Source organism: Salmo trutta, chromosome 16 (assembly GCF_901001165.1).
Source record: "Salmo trutta chromosome 16, fSalTru1.1, whole genome shotgun sequence".
NCBI lineage: Eukaryota > Metazoa > Chordata > Actinopteri > Salmoniformes > Salmonidae > Salmo > Salmo trutta.
Genome location: NC_042972.1, coordinates 30,765,439 through 30,785,081, shown reverse-complemented (window position 1 = coordinate 30,785,081; position 19,643 = coordinate 30,765,439). Strand labels below are relative to the sequence as shown.

At 42.1% G+C, this 19,643-nt stretch overlaps 1 protein-coding gene across 1 annotated transcript; it reads right to left on the bottom strand.

Moving 5' to 3' along the window:
• Positions 1 to 1,139: 1,139 nt before the first annotated feature.
• Positions 1,140 to 17,937, bottom strand: LOC115150526 (isotocin receptor-like). The gene is made up of 3 exons (XM_029693932.1): positions 17,858 to 17,937; positions 16,157 to 17,328; positions 1,140 to 2,688 (listed from the first exon to the last, which is right to left on the bottom strand). Exons 2-3 carry the CDS (start codon positions 17,076 to 17,078, stop codon positions 2,435 to 2,437), a joined length of 1,176 nt encoding a protein of 391 aa, XP_029549792.1. The 5' UTR covers positions 17,079 to 17,328; positions 17,858 to 17,937; the 3' UTR covers positions 1,140 to 2,434.
• Positions 17,938 to 19,643: the final 1,706 nt, after the last annotated feature.

The window sequence follows — 19,643 nt, the reverse complement described above, 5'->3', positions numbered from 1 at the left end:
AATGGTGCAAAAAATGTGCTAGGTGAACAATAGGTAAGTAAAGAAATAAACAACAGTAAAAAGACTATAAAGGCTATAAAAGTAGCGAGGCTACATACAGACACCGGTTAGTCAGGCTGATTGAGGTAGTATGTACATGTAGATATGGTTAAAGTGACTATGCATATATGATAAACAGAGAGTAGCATCAGCATAAAAAGAGAGGTTGGGGGGGCACAGAAATGCAAATAGGCCGGGTAGCCATTTCATTACCTGTTCAGGAGTCTTATGGCTTGGAGGTAAAAACTTTTGAGAATCATTTTTGTCCTAGACTTGGCACTCCGGTACCGCTTGCCATGCGGTAGTAAAGAGAACAGTCTATGACTGGGGTGGCTGGGGTCTTTGACAATTTTTAGGGCCTTCCTCTGACACCGCCTGGTGTAGAGGTCCTGGATGGCAGGCAGCTTAGCCCCAGTGATGTACTGGGCCGTACGCACTACCCTCTGTAGTGCCTTGGGGTCAGAGGCCGAGCAATTGCCGTATCAGGCAGTGATGCAACCAGTCAGGATGCTCTCGATGTTGCAGCTGTAGAACCTTTTGAGGATCTCAGAACCCATGCCAAAGGTTTTTAGTTTCCTGAGGGGGAATAGGCTTTGTCGTGCCCTCTTCACGACTGTCTTGGTGTGTTGGACCATTCTATTCATCAACTTCCACGAGAAATATTAGCATTGAAATAATAATATATTTATTTTATAGTCCTAGTTAAATTCTCTATCAACAATAATGTTTTTTTCATGATTATTGTATTTATTATTATTTTATTTAAGATTTGCTGTGTGCCCTTGATATCACTTTGAACCGTGTTAGTTTGTTATAGTTCTCCATTAACATTTCAAAATGTTAAAATATGTTTGGTAGAGAAGTAAAAATCCTGTTGAGGGGTTATGCAAGCTCAATCTTGCTCACTCACAGAGCTATGGCTAATTTGGGCTCCAAATTTACACCCTGTTAGGATTATGGACCTAACAGGTAGAAAAATGGCCACCCTTTTTTATCATAGAATAGTATTTTTTTTAAATAAAATATATTTTTTTCTAAAGTTATGAGGTCTAAAAGGCTCAACTCCATTTGATGCACAAAAAAATTCATTTCAGACTCACTTGATAGAACACAAACAATTTATTTCAAATAAATAAGAGATACATACAGTACGTACTTTCCAAAATACAACACTCTAAATGCAAATAAGGTAATTATGTTTTCTATTAAAAGTTCAGTAGGTTTAAGGATAAATTGAAAATCATGACGTTTACAGTAAAAGCAGAAGCCAACTTTGTAAAAAGTAAAATAAAATAATACTGCCATTTGTGATGTGCAGAAGGACCAGAGTTTCAAGTAGCTTCATAATTAAGGCAGGTCACCCTCTTTATGCAATAGGTTCTAAATTACATTGAATAATCCAGATAGATCAAAGCAGGATTCATGAAATTGCTCTCCCAATTCTGAGTGTTCTGAGTGTGTGTAATCCATTTTCTCAATCCTATTTTGCAATGAAGAAGACGTCAGCCTACCACTCAAAAAGTACAGACAGAGTCATTATGTAGGAACATTTTTGCCAATGTACACCACAATCTTCATAGAAATACATTTGGATGTTTGTGTTCATCCTAGAAGAAAATGGTAGCTAGTTTATTGAGTTGCCTTCTGTAAAATTAAGTAAGTAAACATTTACAGCATGACAGATATGGCAGTTGTCATTTCACAAACTGTGTAATAGTTGAAACCTACTGTGTGTGTGACCTAACGGATGGTGTGATGCAACAGACATGAGCAACATAGCACAGAAGACATCCTATATGTCAATATGTGCAAAGGAATGTAAGAGGAGAGTAGCTTTACCTTCAGGCTGACAAAATTAATAAGAATTGTCACTCTGTCTTGGTCAGTATTCACAATCCAAACCACCATAAAAGATCTGATTGACACGAAGTCTGTGGCATGGGAGGCCTATGTTAATGGACTTTAAGTCCATGGTGAGGAGAACACAGCTCCCTCCTCTCCTTGGTTGGGAGTGACAGACAGTCAGTGCTTCATTTTTCATTTACCATCTCCTGTCCTCCTCCACAGACCAAATATGTAAATCCATCAGTCTGAAAACACAATCAATGGATGACTCACTCTGAACTGCGACAGGATATTTCCCTGTAAGTGGAGGCGTTCAACATGTCCCCAAATAAATCTCCATCAGTACAACAATCAATTGTTCAATTTACTCTTGACAAACCATGTCTGAGACGAAATATAAAAATCAGTGCAATAGTTTTAGGTGAGCCTCCCCCGGAGCAGGACAACAGTAGGGGAAGGAGAAATGTGGGTCTGGGGCGGTGTTGGAGGGTGTGTGTGAGGGGTTTACAGTTCTGACTGGGGGGGTACCATTGTGGGGAGTGAGGGCGTCTCATGTGGTGGAGGTCTGTGTGACGCTCCTCTGGCTACTGGTGCTCTTGATGACGTAGGTGGAGGAGTTGCTTTTGCGGCTGGAGTCATTGTCACGCTCGCAGTGGCACTGGGAGGACTTGAGGTAGCGGGCCGAGCAGCACACAAAGTTCTGCCTCAGGTCTGAGAACAGGTGGCCCGCAAAGCACATGTAGATCCACGGGTTACAGCAACTGTTCAGACTGGCCAGCAGCATGGAGATGATGAAGGGCATGGCTGGGGAAACAAGACACACACAAACACTTAGATTTTTATTGATTGCAAATTGCCTATACATTTTTAAAGATGATATCTGATTGGATCGATCGATTTCCATTGATCTCATTCACACGTTGTAATGATCTACATTTCAGACAGTGCTTAACATCTTATAAACATGACTGCTGGTCTCATTATGAAATTATCCTCTGGTTCTTCTAAGGACAAACATGAGGAAACCATTTACATCTTAATTATCTCTCCCTTTCTCCTTTCTCCTTTCACCCTTTCTCTCTCTTTCTCTTCCCCAGGGATTTTACCCACACACCGCTACTGATTGGATAGCCTATCTATGGGGCTAGTTTGGGTCCGTCAATGTGTCATTAAATGCTTTCAATATGTGTATATGCAGTGGCGGATTTAGGTATAGGAGACATGGGCAGACGCCCAGGGTGGCATCTTACCGGGGTGAGCTGCACAAAAAAAAAATCGTAAGGGTGACATTTGCGCGATTGGTTTTCTATCGCTCATTTGCACGTCACGTCAATGATATCATGTCACTGTGTGAGACTGTGGGTCAATTAACTTTGTCGGAGTGGGCGGCCTTATTCTAGTTTGTGAGCAAGGCAGGCTACTGCCTGGGAAGGTCTCCCATTCAGAAGTACGAGATGGGGAGGGGGGCTGAGGTAGGTTGACCTCAGGTCTCCCCACTGGAATCCCGAGGTAGGGAGAGCGGGGGTAGGTTGACCTCAGGTCTCCCCACTGGAAGCCCGAGGTAGGGGGTGCGGGGAAATCTATCAAATAGCGCACCTCTAACTTTGAACAGTACTAATGCAATTAGTAAAATCATCACTACGAAATGCTACCAAATAAACCACAATTCATTCATAACACTGTGAATATATAGTTTCACAGACATATTGATGCATTTTTTTTATGGTTTGTGCGAAATTGTTAAGAATAATATAAAACCAGTCTGCACACCACCAAGGTGAATTGGTTTAGTCTTGACTCTTGGTTGACAGTGTTGGGGGATGGGTAATGTATTGATGCCTGAGTGCCAAATCAACACAAATTTGTTTCTATTTGTCTTTGTTACTTCTTTTTGATATTTAAGAGGCTTATTTTTGTATTTATTTTTATATTTATATCGTTTTAAATGTTATGATTATTTATTTGTGTTGTTCCGAATGTCTGAATAAAAATGACAGTTAGTGCAGAATGGTGCTTTTCATTTTTTGGCGGGGGGCTGAAGGGGGGGGTTCGCCCAGGGAGCCATACAAGCTAGCACCGCCACTGTGTAAATGAATTTCAAAAATGTATAGTAGATTTCATTTTTTTAAGTCATTGGATTTTGGTGATGTTGACATTTAAAAATATTGTTCCATGTACATTGTCTAATATACTGAAGGTCCCTAACTAGCCCCGTAAGGATATCAAATGCCAAACCAAATTGACCATGGGCATTACGATTGGGTCGCGTGCAGTGCAGCTGCGTTCCGAATTGATGATTACTTGGGTGCTGCCAGCTGTGGGCATTTGGGCAAGATTGAAATAAATCCAACCCAATGAAAACTGTTACGGTATCCTTCATTCTGTGACATACCATTTTTTCCTACCATCTCGCAAATCTCTGTTTGGGACGAGACTGACTTTATGACCAATTTTATCCTATTTACACTTAGTAGTCAATTTTGACACTAGAAAACATTTTCTGAATTGGAATTCTTTAATGGAATTGTCTCATATCCTGTATTTAACCTCTTCTTGGTGATTGCTAATCTCTCTCCATATGTCCCTCTCCTCCAATATTCCTCTCACATCATCTTTAATGGCTGGCCCTCTAGCTCAAATACGAAGGTTGCTCAAATCTAAATCACTGGGAGCAATCAGCAGAAGGGCACAGGAGCACAACCGAGTAAATAGGGACTAATTGATCCGTCAGTCATTAAGGCTGTGAGTTATATGAGCACAAGTGTCCCGATGTGAACACTGTAACCCATTCTTTTGTCTGGTGATTACAGTGTCAGAGCAGGGAGGACACACATTTACCGGGGATAGGGCCGACATGTGGGAAACAACTTTCAGTATGCAAGAGTGAAGTGGAATTGATCTACTAGATAACTACAATGTAAAGGTAATACAAAACAAAGTAAACTCAGTCATATGACAAGTCATTATGTCCTGCAGCATTAGGATGTCCTGCAGCATTAGGATGTCCTGCAGCATTAGGATGTCCTGCAGCATTAGGATATCCTGCAGCATTAAGATGAACTGCAGCATTAGGATGTCCTGCAGCATTAGGATGTCCTGCAGCATTAGGATGTCCTGCAGCATTAAGATGTCCTGCAGCATTAGGATGTCCTGCAGTATTAGGATATCCTGCAGCATTAGGATGTCCTGCAGCATTAGGATATCCTGCAGCATTAAGATGAACTGCAGCATTAGGATGTCCTGCAGTATTAGGATGTCCTGCAGCATTAGGATGTCCTGCAGCATTAGGATGTCCTGCAGTATTAGGATATCCTGCAGCATTAAGATGAACTGCAGCATTAGGATGTCCTGCAGTATTAGGATGTCCTGCAGCATTAGGATGTCCTGCAGCATTAGGATGTCCTGCAGCATTAGGATATCCTGCAGCATTAAGATGAACTGCAGCATTAGGATGTCCTGCAGCATTAGGATGTCCTGCAGTATTAGGATGTCCTGCAGCATTAGGATATCCTGCAGTATTAGGATGTCCTGCAGCATTAGGATGTCCTGCAGCATTAGGATGTCCTGCAGCATTAGGATATCTTGCAGTATTAGGATGTCCTGCAGCATTAGGATGTCCTGCAGCATTAGGATGTCCTGCAGCATTAGGATGTCCTGCAGCATTAGGATATCCTGCAGTATTAGGATGTCCTGCAGCATTAGGATATCCTGCAGTATTAGGATGTCCTGCAGCATTAGGATGTCCTGCAGTATTAGGATGTCCTGCAGCATTAGGATATCCTGCAGTAATAGGATGTCCTGCAGCATTAGGATGTCCTGCAGCATTAGGATGTCCTGCAGCATTAGGTTATCCTGCAGCATTAAGATGAACTGCAGCATTAGGATGTCCTGCAGCATTAGGATGTCCTGCAGTATTAGGATGTCCTGCAGCATTAGGATGTCCTGCAGCATTAAGATGAACTGCAGCATCAGGATGTCCTGCAGCATTAGGATGTCCTGCAGTATTAGGATGTCCTGCAGCATTAGGATGTCCTGCAGCATTAGGATGTCCTGCAGCATTAGGATGTCCTGCAGCATTAGGATATCCTGCAGCATTAGGATGTCCTGCAGCATTAAGAGGCAGCATTAGGATGTCCTGCAGCATTAGGATGTCCTGCAGCATTAGGATGTCCTGCAGCATTAAGATGAACTGCAGCATTAGGATGTCCTGCAGCATTAGGATGTCCTGCAGCATTAGGAGGAACTGCAGCATTAAGATGAACTGCAGCATTAGGATGTCCTGCAGCATTAGGATGTCCTGCAGCATTAGGATGTCCTGCAGCATTAGGATGTCCTGCAGCATTAGGATGTCCTGCAGCATTAGGATGTCCTGCAGCATCAGGATGTCCTGCAGCATTAGGATGTCCTGCAGCTAGTGAAGTAGGTACTCTGTAATTCCATTGCTTTGTAGCTTACTTTGAGCCACAAAATGACACAACTTAAATCTCAAAGGAACACAAGGCAGTATGAAAGATGAATTAATAACTCAATACGTTTCCTCTCTCACACTCATAACCGTGCTCTTGGATAGATGTGAGGTAGGGAGGGATATGAATGAATGCATCTTGGCATTGAATCGATTATCTTTTCACTGAGGCATGACAGGTGGTTGAGACCCAGAGACACCACAAGGGGCACTAAGCAGCAGTCAAACAGACAAACACGGGCTAACACTTACACACAGCTTCTTTGAAGCTCTGGCAAATCCAGAGCTTCCGTGTTTGGAAGTATTTACCAGTAATAATAATGGTCCAAATGTAAATGAATGTTCTGTGTATGCTACAGTACATTCAATATATACTGTATGCTATGCTAAATAGCATACAGTATATGGGCTCCTGAGGGGTACAGCGGTCTAAGACACTCCATCTCAGTACTAGAGGTGTCACTACAGACACCCTGGTTCAAATCCAGGCTGTATTACAACTGGCTGTGATTGAGAGTCCCATAGAGCGGTGCACAATTGGCCCAGCGTCATCCAGGTTTGGCCGGTGTAGTCCGTCATTGTAAATAACAATTTGTTCTTAACTGACTTGCCTAGTTAAAAAAATGTCTTGCCAGATCATGTCTATAAAAATGTTTTATGGCTTTGTAAAAGGTGGAGCACGGGTGAGAATGGGGCCAAGATGTCATTTGAAGGAAGGAATTATGATGATAAATAACCTTTGGTAGATTAGCTCATGGTGCCATTTACCAAGAGACAATCAATCACACTAAACTGGCAAATTAGAATCTTTCCCTTGATTCGTAAATCTGCTGTCAGGTCCTGACTGATGGCCACGGTTTAGGCTCTTTAGCACATTCATAAAGGCTGACACAACATCAAACTATTTTATTTCCTCTTCTAAGAAAGACAATTATTTACAATCATCTGAGTTTAATATCAAGACTGCACTTCAGATGATTCACTGCCAGAGAAGCTAAGCAGTAGAATTCCAAAACAAGACTCTGTTTTGGCTCTCAGCCAACCACTGACCTGGCTATCAGATGCACTACACTATTAATTCCTTAAATGGAAGCTGGTACAATAACTCTCTATTTAGTCTCTAATCACAGATTGTTTGAGTCAACACAACTGAAAAGGACTTCCGTATTTTAATAAAAGGCGCATCTAACATTATATTTAATAACACTTTACTAAGGCCTCCACAGTGCTAGCTGTGCCAATAGAGATTCTGAGTTTGAGTCCAGGCTCTGTCGCAGCTGTCTGCGACCGGAAGACCCATGGGGCGGTGCACAATTGGCCCAGAGTCCGGGTTAGGGGAGGGTTTGGCTGGCAGAGATGTCTTTGTCCCATCGTGTATGGTGTTTCCTCTGACACGGTGGTGCAGCTGGCTTCCAGGTTAAGTGGGCATTGTGTCAAGAAGCAGTGCGGCTTGGTTGGGTTGTGTTTCAGAGGATGCACGGCTCTCGACCTTCACCTCTCCCGAGTCTGTACAGGAGTTGCAATTGGATACCATGAAATTGGGGGAGAAAAGGGGGTAAAAAAAATATATATATATATTTTAAAAAGAAAACTTTACTTTCTGAATGACAATAACAACAATGAGGCTTGGTGTCTCTTTAATAAAGCTTCTTTAAATGCAGGGAGGAGCACACCGTGGCCATGGACAAAAGGAGTCCATGGGGACAAGGCAGACTTGTGGAGGAAATTCATATTCATTACATACTAAACTGTTTAATTAGACATAATGTTTTTTATTTAAATAATTGTCCATTATTACATGCTAGTATTTTTTACTGATACAAACTTTTTGGGTGCGACCGCAGTATGTGACCTCCTGTGCTTGCGATCGGCAGGAATTTAGCTATGTGGGAATTGCTGGGAGGAACAGAGAATGGTGGCAATATCAGCTATCTTGATCTACACAGACGAGCTAAATTACTTTTTACAACTCTGTTCCCAGGGCCTGTTTCTGTACAACTGCTAACTGTCACAAAGATAAAAGGATGTACTTTCTATAAAAGGAGAGAGACAACTCTGTTCGTTGAGCTTTCAACTCTGAACTATTCTTAGTGATGGTTGATTCCTTCATTTCTGCAAATCTTATAATAATGTTGTTGTTTGAAAGAATCTGAAGTCTCTCTTACTATAGAATTTCTACCACAGAATGCTGATCGATGGAGTCACTGCCAGTCAGCATCATACAGCAGAGCAGAGGGTGAGGCAACTTGGGGAGTATGAAGGCTATACACTCAGGTATGGATGGGCATGAACATAACTCATAGATGGGATGCTGCAGATCAGCACCTGATAATCAATATTGAGACAACATAGGCAGCAAACTTTGTCTTGGTAAAAAACATTTACGGTTTAGCCAGTTTTCTTCATTATGTTGCCATTCAAAACAAATTACAATATAGTGTTAAACCCACAGGAACAAGCTCAAGATACCCACATGAAAAAAGACTATAGTACTGTAGTATTACTATATGTATATATTATACACTGAGTGTACAAAACATTAAGAACACCTTCCTAATATTGAGTTGTACCCCCAGGAGGTCACATACATAGCTTTCACCTGCACTTCACGGTAAGGTCTACATCTGTTGTATTCTGCGCATGTGACAAATAACATTTGATTCTTTTTGACTTGATTCACCTGGTTAGTCTATGTTTTGTACACTGTGTGTGTGTGTGTGTGTGTGATTATGTATTTACATGTGTGCACTCTAGAGTGCGTTTGTTTATATGAGTAGGAGAAGGTATTCAAGTCCTAAATCCCTTAAATGTGAGCTATGGTACTGTTGTGTAGCAAGAGGGAGGAAGCACAGGTCCACATGAAGCTTCAATCAATGATATTGCTGTGGGTTGCTGTTTGGGAATCATGTTTCTGCTGAGTTCACCCCTTTTCAGGGAAAGCAGGAAACAGAGAACTTGAACTTTTGTGTTTGCAGTTTGATTTTATTGCGAGAGTGGTGGAAAATTCTCTTATTTGAGCCCATCTCTGGGGAGCCAATGTATAATGGTTTTCGAGGAGGAAAAACACCACTGACAACCATTCTGTACTAACTGATGTTTCCAATTTACAGTTTAGCTTCTCTGTGGCAAGAAAAGGAAGCTACAGGTTATTTTAGCTCTATCAAGGGGTATGTCAAATAATCTGCTCTGTAATAAAGTGTCATGACTTAAATCCTACATTATAGTTTAATCAGAATAGTATTACAAGTGTGTCTTGATAGGTTGTTATCTGAATGTGAATAGGTGTAATGCTGACATCATTTTCTGCCATGATGGAGGTAATAGGCAGTGTGATGTGGTCCTTATCAAACATTAGCAAAGTACTGCATGTGTTACTAATGGCCTCCTCAGTAATAGCCATTAGTCTGTACGGCTGTCTGGGCTCACTCTGCTGGCTGTGGTGCTGCTAGCTAATGGAAACCTTATCTCTCCATAGCCACATGCAGCCAGGTTCTCTTCCACAATGGCTGCTTTCAAATAGTTTATAAGCTACTTTCTTTCCATTTTAAAGCCAATATATTATGGATTTTCCAATTGTATTTTATGGAAACGTATAGTGAAAATAAACTATTTGCACCATGTTGCATCCCCTGTGTATCCGTGAGAGTTAATGCCCAATATGGCAATACAACTGCATTGGCCTTACTGCTGTTAGTCCATAGAAACTCAACAAATAAAAGATTCACTACATGGAACAACAGATAGTCTAGCGTGTGCTCTGGGAGTCGGGAAGCAAGTTCAGGGAGTGAATCATTTAATCAATAAACGGAACATAATACAAAACAAGAAACACGAACAACGCACAGACATGAAACTGAAACAACAACACCTGGGGAAGGAACCAAAGGGAGTGACATAAATAGGGCAGGTAATCTAGGAGGTGATGGAGTCCAGGTGAATGTCATTAGGCGCTGATGCGCGTGACGATGGTGACAGGTGTGCGCAATAATCAGCAGCCTGGTGACCTAGAGGCCGGAGAGGGAGCACACGTGACAGTACAACCTCCCCGACGCGCGGCTTCAGCCGTAGGATGCCGACCAAAATGACAATCCCGGGGACCAGGAGCGAACCGGTCACCTGCTGAGGCGCGGGAACCTGTCGATCCAGCTGAGGCACGGGAGCATCGCGACCTAGAGCGCTGGAGAGAGAGCACATGTGACAGTACCCCCTCCCTGGCACGGAGCTCCAGCCGCAGGACGCCAACCAAAGGGACGATCCCGGGCAACAGGAGCGGACCGGTTGCCTCCACTGAGGCGTAGAAACCTGACAAACCAGCTGAGGCGTGAGAGCCTGATGACCCGGCTGAAAACTCCCCGGTTGCGTCGGCTGAGGCACGGGAATCTTTTCACCCAGCTGAGGCATGGGAGCCTATCGATCCCAATAAGGTATGGAAACCTGTCGAGCCAGCTGAGGCAGGGGAACCCGTCGAACCCGCCGAGGAATGGGAACATGTCAAGCCAGCTGAGGCAGGGGAACCTGTCAAGCCAGCTGAGGCAGGGGAACCCGTCAAACCCGCCGAGGCATGGGACCCTGTCAAGCCAGCTGAGGCATGAGAGTCCGACGAACCACCTGAGGCCTCCCTGGTAGCTCCGGTACTGACACCCGGACCCGACCACCTCCAACACAAAAACAAAAAAAAACACTTCCTTTTGGTGAGGCGTTATTCTGTAAGTCGGGAAGCATGTCCAGGGAGTGACTAATTTAATCAATAAACATAGTGTCTGTTCTATATCAGAAAGATATAAGAAAGATCAGGAAATTATTATCTATTTTGCCCATACAAAATATTTGGGGGCACTAAACCACTTCCATATATACTGTACTTCCTTCAGATGAGTCTTGTGAGGCTGGTGAAAAACAAGTCTCATCTTTCCATAGAGTGGTCATATTTGTCTGTAGGGCAAACCGTTCTGACGCTACAGACGTTTCTGTGACAAGACCGATTTTTGGGATGTCTCATGGTCTGACAAACACAGCTGTAGCTTGGCCACCTTCCAACGCATATGTTGAAGGCTGCCATTGGCGGATGCGTTGGATTGAGACGCAGCCCTTGCAAAAACTGTTATCTCTAGCTTAAACAGATGGATTTGGATGGGGGGTTTTGATTATGCTAATTATATTTCCATGGGGGCGCGGACATCTACTCTACTTTTTACAAAAAAATAACTTTGGCTGAGAATTGTTATTTCTATACTTTTCCATACACTTGTAATGCAAGATTGTTTGGGGATTCTAATAACTGTTTACCACCTCGTTTTATTTCCTGGTTTTTGTCTTGAAATGTTGGGAAATCATTTGTGATGCTGCTGCTGTGGAAATCAGAAGGGAACAGAACAGAAGAGAACAGTTGTGTTGAATATTATTATTTGACCCTGCTGGTCATCTGTGAACATTTGAACATCTTGGCCATGTTCTGTTATAATCTCCACCCGGCACAGCCAGAAGAGGCAATCACAAGCCTGCTGTTCACTAGCCTGCAAAGCAATCACTAGCCTGCTGTTCAGTGGAATGGCTGTGTGGTCCCAAGTCTAAGATTAAGGGTCTCTTTTCCTAGTTTAAAAATATAATCATTCCACATTGGCCATGCTGTCAATGAAGCATGATTTGTGCTGCACTCAAAACAACTGTTAACTCGGAACTGCAAAATCTGACTTTAGTGAGTTCAAGATAACTGAGAACTCTGGAAAAATGAGCCACGACTGGAAAAATACATTTGGAACTTTCATCCAACTCGGAATTGTAAATTGGGAACTCGGGCCTCTTTCTAGAGCTATGACCTGAAGATCGCTGACGTCATCATGATTCAAACTTTTTTTCTGCGAGTTCCCAGTTCTCTTGAAAGCACCATAAATCCAGAGAATGCCAAACTTTGATGACAAAGTTTGATGATAAAATTTGTCCACAAGAAGGACCGCCGCGCCACCTTCCTGTTCAAGTGAGCACAGCACAACAAGGTGAGTCCAAAAATGGATTGTATGCTTCTGCATAAATTATGTAATATGGCAGGGAGATATATATACTGTAGCTAAGAAGGTAATACTAAGTGTATGTTGTGTAGTAAGCTGTTAGTAGCCCATGTGCCTCACTCTAATAATTTGGTCTATTTTCACCTCTTAAAATGTTGCTTACTGTTCTGACTTGGTGGTGCACATGTAGCCTATAACCTGTTTTTGAGAAACGTAATGATCAAATCAAATCAAATGTTATTGGTCACATAAACATGGTTAGCCTGTCTGGGGTATGTGGGACGATTTCGTCCCACCTACGTAACAGCTACTGATATTCCAGTGGCGCGATTTTTGAATCGTTAGAAATACTATTACTTCAATTTCTCAAACATATGACTATTTTACAGCTATTTAAAGACAAGAATCTCGTTAATCTAACCCCACTGTCCGATTTCAAAAAGGCTTTACAACGAAAGCAAAACATTAGATTATGTCAGCAGAGTGCCCAGCCAGAAAAAATCAGACAGCCATTTTTCAAGCTAGCATATCATGTCACATAAACCCAAACCACAGCTAAATGCAGCACTAACCTTTGATGATCTTCATCAGATGACACACCTAGGACATTGTGTTATACAATACATGCATGTCTGTTCAATCAAGTTCATATTTATATCAAAAAACAGCTTTTTGCATTAGCATGTGACGTTCAGAAAACGCATAACCCCCGGCAAACTTCCGTTGAATTTACTAACAGTTTGCTAAATTACTCACGATAAACGTTCACAAAAAGCATAACAATTATTTTAAGAATTATAGATACATTACTCCTCTATGCACTCGATATGTCCGATTTTAAAATAGCTTTTCGGATGAAGCACATTTTGCAATAATCTAAGTACATAGCCCGGCATTACAGGGCTAGCTATTTAGATACCCACCCAGGTCAGCATCCACCAAAATCACATTTCCTATAAGAAAAATGTTCTTACCTTGCTTGTTCTTCATCAGAATACACTGCCAGGACTTCTACTTCAATAACAAATGTTGGTTTGGTCCCAAATAATCCATCGTTATATCCAAACAGCGACGTTTTGTTCGTGAGTTCTAGAATGCTTCTTCCCGGTTTCGCGCATGGCGCATTGGCGTGTCAAAAATGTCTAAATATTCCATTACCGTACTTCGAAGCATGTCAACCGCTGTTTAAAACCAATTTTTATGCCATTTATGTCGTAGAGAAGTGATAATATTCCGACCGGGAGTATGCATTGAGCCTAAACAGCCGAATAAAATTTCTCCTCAGAAGCGACTCATGCACGCGCATCATTCAAAGGTCCTCGGAGCATCCACTTACAAAAGGCGATAATATGTTTCAACCTGAGGCTCCCTCGTAAACCTTCAGTTATTTCGCGGGCTCTGAGAGCCTATTGGAGCCCTGGGAATTGTCACGTTACAGCTAAGATCCTTACTTTTCAATAAAAAGATGCAAGACGCACGACTCCTTGTCAGACAGGGTACTTCCTGCTTGAAACCTTGTCAGGTTTTTGCCTGCCATAGGAGTTCTGTTATACTCACAGACACCATTCAAACAGTTTTAGAAAATTCAGAGTGTTTTCTATCCAAACCTGAACAATAATATGCATATTCTAGCTTCTGAGTTGGTGTAGGAGGCAGTTAAAAATGGGAACATATTTTTCCAAAATTCTCAATACTGCCCCCTAGCCCAGACAGGTTAGCAGATGTTAATGCGAGTGTAGCAAAATGCTTGTGCTTCTAGTTCTGACCATGCAGTAATATCTAACAAGTAATCTAACAATTTCACAACAACTACCTTTTACACACAAGTGTAAAGGAATTAATAAGAATATGTACATAGAAATATATGGATGAGCGATGGCCGAACGGCATAGGCAAGATGAGAATATTGTAAGAGCTTTCATTGTCTGCTTATATGCCTATTTTATTTATCTTATGGTTCTGACTTGGTGTACAGGGAGAGCACTGTAAGGGCGGCCCATGTTCTGAATTATTTCGCTGTACATTTAAAATGTGTTGAACAAATAGTTAAATTGACTATGTCTGTCCTAGCTCGCTCATTAATGTCTTAATCGAAATTACGTATTTCCTCTTATTCGCTTTTCGTCCCCTTATGCCATAGTTTGTACATCTCAATTGTCAGAAGAAACCACATTTGTTTAAACAATTCAGCCATATCAGCTGTTTTTTTAAAAGACAGTAAATGAGGCTGAATGAACTGTTTCGCTGCCAGACAAGGCTCTGCTGATAGCCATGTGTAGCAGTGGTAAGGTGTTGGAAATGCTGTTGGGACTCTGCTGTTGGGACTCAGCTTTATGTAGACCCTAACAGTTTGTGGGCACCGTTTGTCACCGTTACAGTGCAATTCATGTATTGTTTAGTGTTGTGTTGTGGACTGGCTTTGCTGGCATACATCCCACTTTTTTTTTTGCACCACCAAGATTTATATGCTAAAATCGCCACTGCCAACAGCAAAAGCATATTTGACGAAAACCAATGAATTAATGAATAACATTGGATGTGGCCATAAAACGGGTCATTAAGAGATTAATTGCAGTGGACTGTCCGCTGCGCCATCGAAGAGCTCTAGGTGTCGTGCCGTGCCGCTGCCCTGTGTGCTGGACTGAGGAGATGACATGCGTGGCCCCACTTGCACGCCGATGTGCCGCCCAGGTAACAATAGCTCGGCGTACATGTATAATCAGACTAATGATTAACTGCAGGCAGGCTCGGATGCTTGGGTGGGCCTCAGAGATGCGCGCAAACCACGCAGGTTACACTCATGAAAGACTGCTTCCAGTGATTTATTTTGCTTGCATGTAAATTATCGTGCGTAGGATAATTTGCTTCGCTTCAGTGGAGGGGTATTGTAGCCTAATAAGATCACTGTTGTCAATGTTGTTGTTGTTCGTTATAGAGAGTGAATCAAATGGACGGTGGTGGTGTTTTTTTGTCTTCATAAAACAAACTGTACCAATTCTGGACAACCATTGTCAAATTCAAAACTTTTCAAAAATGAAGGATATGTTGATGGCTTATATAGGCCTATATGAAATTAATAAAACGAATAATGTTTTTTTTGCAAATGTAACATTATTCCATACATATTCGGATTGTTGCACCCGCATCTCCACAAGTCACCATAACATTCGATAGGTGAGCAGAGCTTCATTTGCAACATGGCATTTTGGTTGGCTGGAGGCATATAATGAGATGCTGCGAAATTATCTAAATTTCTGTTGTCATTTCATCCACTGCCTGTGTGGGTGGGCGGCTACTCCATATGATGCGTCTAATCTTACAAATACATCCTCTGGCATACATCCTCTGACGTTCCTGAGGTTGGCCAACATTTTATGTGTAAAAGTGCAGTGTCCAATATTGTGCGAATTTCAATTGACTGTCAATGGCAAAGGCTGTATAGTGTATCTTTGTATATTTGTATTACCATCGAGGCTATTTGCTATTCGTAATGATTTAAGTATTTACGTACACCATTACTGGAGCTGTGGGCTGCTCCGGTGCGCAGAATGCCGAAGTCTGATAAATAATAGTACACCGCATGCAACATTACGCACGCCGCATGATACACTCCAAGGCAGAATACGTTCTGAGCGCTTAAATTAACCATGGACATTCATTGTCGTTTAACTTTAAAATGTACATATAAATAATTGCTTCCGTCTAGAATTGCGAAGCCCCTCGTTAAAGTAGCTCCTATTACGCACATAATCTCACCGCACTGCATTGTACTGGTTATTTTCGAGGTGAAGTTTAAATTTACCTTCCCGGGGCGCCGCTGGATCCCAAGCCGTCCACATCTGCACGGTGAAGAAAGGTGTCCAGCAAACAATATACGCCAGGACTATGACAAATGTCATTTTAACGGTGGTTATCTTCGCTTTGGAGATGAGCTTTACACTGCTCACCCGGGCGAGCGCATGGCCTTTCGAAGTCTTCGGGGTGAGGCTTATGCACTGGTCCCTCTTGGTTTTCATTCTAAAGTTTTGCCATATCTTAAAGCTTATTAGCCCATAGCAAAGGCTCAGTATGGCCACTGGTATAATGTAGATGGTAAGGCTAATCCAAGTTATATACGCTTTGGCACCCCAGGGCTCCACGAAGTCGCCCCAACAGTCATACACTCCGGCTCCAACGTCCTTCAGAGAAAATATGTACATCTGTGGGCTGCTGAACAATAGGCTGAGGACCCACGATATAATCACATAGAAGCGGTCCTTTCTCTTTTGCAGAGACCGAAGCGGCTGACAAATCGCCAAGCACCTGTCTACGGACATCAAAACAAGCACATAGGTAGAGGCGAACATCCCGACGATTTGAAGGTATTTCACCAACCTGCACAGGATATCGGGTCCATAGAAACGGAAAGTAATGTCCCAGATAAGTTGTGGCAGGACCTGAAATATAGCCACCACCAGATCAGCGATGCTGAGGTGTTTCATGAAGTAGTACATTCGGGACTGGGTGTGCTTGGTGGTGTGGATGGCCACCAGAACACACAGGTTCCCAGCCAGGGCCAGGAACAGGACCAGGGCGAGCACGGTCACCTCCACTTTAGCCACCTCATCGTTCCGTTTCAGGGGGTTAGTCTGGTTTCCCCCCGTGGTCCCGTTGCCAAGGGTTGAGTTCCTCCAGGATTTGTTGAATGACCAAAAGTCCTGCTCATTTAATATGGTACTTTCCATTGCGTTGACCGTATCCTCTGCCAGTCCTCGTGCGACGCCCAAAATGCACTTGCAGCAACGTCCAGCCACCTTTAAACAGTGGAGGGTTGTTTTAAAGTACCGCGTATTCTTTGGCTTTTCGTCTAACAGGTGTCAAGGCAAAGCGTCCTAGTGTGGAGCCGTGTTGTTACCTTTTACGCACGTGGGAAAATGCAATCGCAATTTTGCGCTGAAGCCTTATTTCTTATTCATATCCGAATAGGAGCAGACACTGAAGGAGAGGAAATAGAGGAAACCCATAAACACCTTGTTTTAATTCAAAACAATTCAATTATATATACCAAATTAAAGGGGCAATCTGAGATTGCTGCATCCATTTTTGTAATTTAAAATGAATGCGATTTGGCTACCCGTAGCTTTTAAGAATATAGCTTATACATGCCTCGTGAGCTTAGTTCAACTGTCGAACCCCATCAGAACCCAAAATATATGCTCATTTAATTGTAAACAAACATTTTACAGTAAAAAAATATGGTTAAAACGATAATTTTGATAGCATGGAAGGTCTTTGTATTCATAGCTCTGTCTGCTTTGTTATTGTTTGAAATGTAGATAGCCCCTTTAAACGAAAATGGAACAGAACCACATATGATTGTAGAAATGATTGATAGAGGCTCACCAATGTCTAACACATTGTCTATGCATATTCTTCAGACATCCAAATGATATTTTAACATAGCCTACAAGTAATAAATAGCCTATTATGATGGGTTTTCCTAATGTAAATGTAGACTACTTACATGTGCATCTGCTTTACTCTCTGTCTTGTAAATAGAATACTGGAACGCGACAGTGTTTTTTTTTCTTCATAAACCATAAACCAGCCTCCCTCACTAGCAGCGATCAGAATGGCCAGGATCATGATATTTATACCACTTGTATCCCTGGCCAAGATCACACGATAAATGGATTTACACATTATTTCCACTAGGTGTCCATATGCGCCACTCTTATGGATGATGGCCTGGTACTGAACAAGTCACTTCATCTGAAATGAAAAACTGACAACTGTTCTATTTCCGAAAACGAAGTGGTCATCATCATCATCATCAGAATCATCATTTATCCTAAGCCTATAATGACAAACATAACGAACAATCATAATTAAATGGCCAATTAAAGAACTTCACACTAGAGATTAAATATATGGACACTAGCTTTACAGTCGACAATACAGCCAATCTGTAAATAGCATACCCGACTACCCCATCCCCATATTGTTACTTATCCTCTTGCTCTTTTGCACCCAGTATCTCTACTTGCACATCGTCATCTGCACATCTATCACTCCAGTCTTAATGCTAAATTGTAATTATTTTAGCCTCTATGTCCTATTTAATTGCCTACCTCCCTACCCTTCTACATTTACACACACTGTACATAGATTTTTCTATTTTTCTTTTGTGTTATTGACTGTATGTCTGTTTATGTGTAACTCTGTGTTGTTGTTTTTTTCGCACTACTTTTGCTTTATCTTGGCCAGGTCACAGTTGTAAATGAGAACTTGTTCTCAACTGGCCAACCTGGTTAAATAAAGGTGAAATAAAAATAATAATACAAAATGGCTAGGCTAGTGCAACATTCCATTTCATTCCATGAATGCCTCTGAAACAATTGTGGAACAAATGTTATCCCACTGAGCCCACATGTTGAATCAATGTTGTTCCCATGTCATTTCAATTAAGTTATGTTGAACCAACGTGGAATAGAAGTTTAATTTGTGCCCCAGTAGGTTCTTTCTTCGGCAGCCTGCTGCTCAAGGTACGTAGGTACATAGGCAAATTATTGATCGAATTTAGGATGGTTGTAAATACAAATGTTGACTACATCCATGCCATGCATAACCTTGAAATTGCATATTTGTCTCATTGATGATGTTTTATAAAGGCGTTCGGCACAGAAATCTATTCTGTATGCCTGTGATGAACCACACCGCACTACCCCAGCCACTGAAAGGAATGAGCTCGCCTGCATCCGAGTCCCCCAGGGCAGCAGACAAACTTCTTCTGAATTCTAAAAGTCAACAAGTTCCCAAAAATAGCCATAAGAAGAACTAAGAAGTATGGGGTTGCTGGACGATTATTGAGGAAGAAGTCAGCCTATGAGATACTGTGCAGATAGCCTTAGAAGAGACTACAATGTGTGGACTGACTTGTCTTGGCCTAATCTTAGAACATTATTATAGGCCTAGTTACCGCTCCTCTGCTTCCTGACTGCAGGTCAATCAGCCCACATGCTGATGTTACATGCCATTAGTTTCGCCACTGCTGCTGCTTTTTATGTCACACACATTAGTTTAAAACATGGCAAAGGTTAAAGGGGCTTATTAAAATAATTAGTCAATTAGTCAATGGTGATCCCCTTTGTAGATCACTCATTAAAATGTTTGCCTATCCTTAAAAGCAGTTGAGCTGACAGCCATTTTGCACTGTTTCACTATGGTTTTAGTCAACAATCTTAGTCAACACACTATGGTTTTAGTCAACAAACCCCCCCCCCCCCCCCCCAGAAATCTTTGTCCTTTAG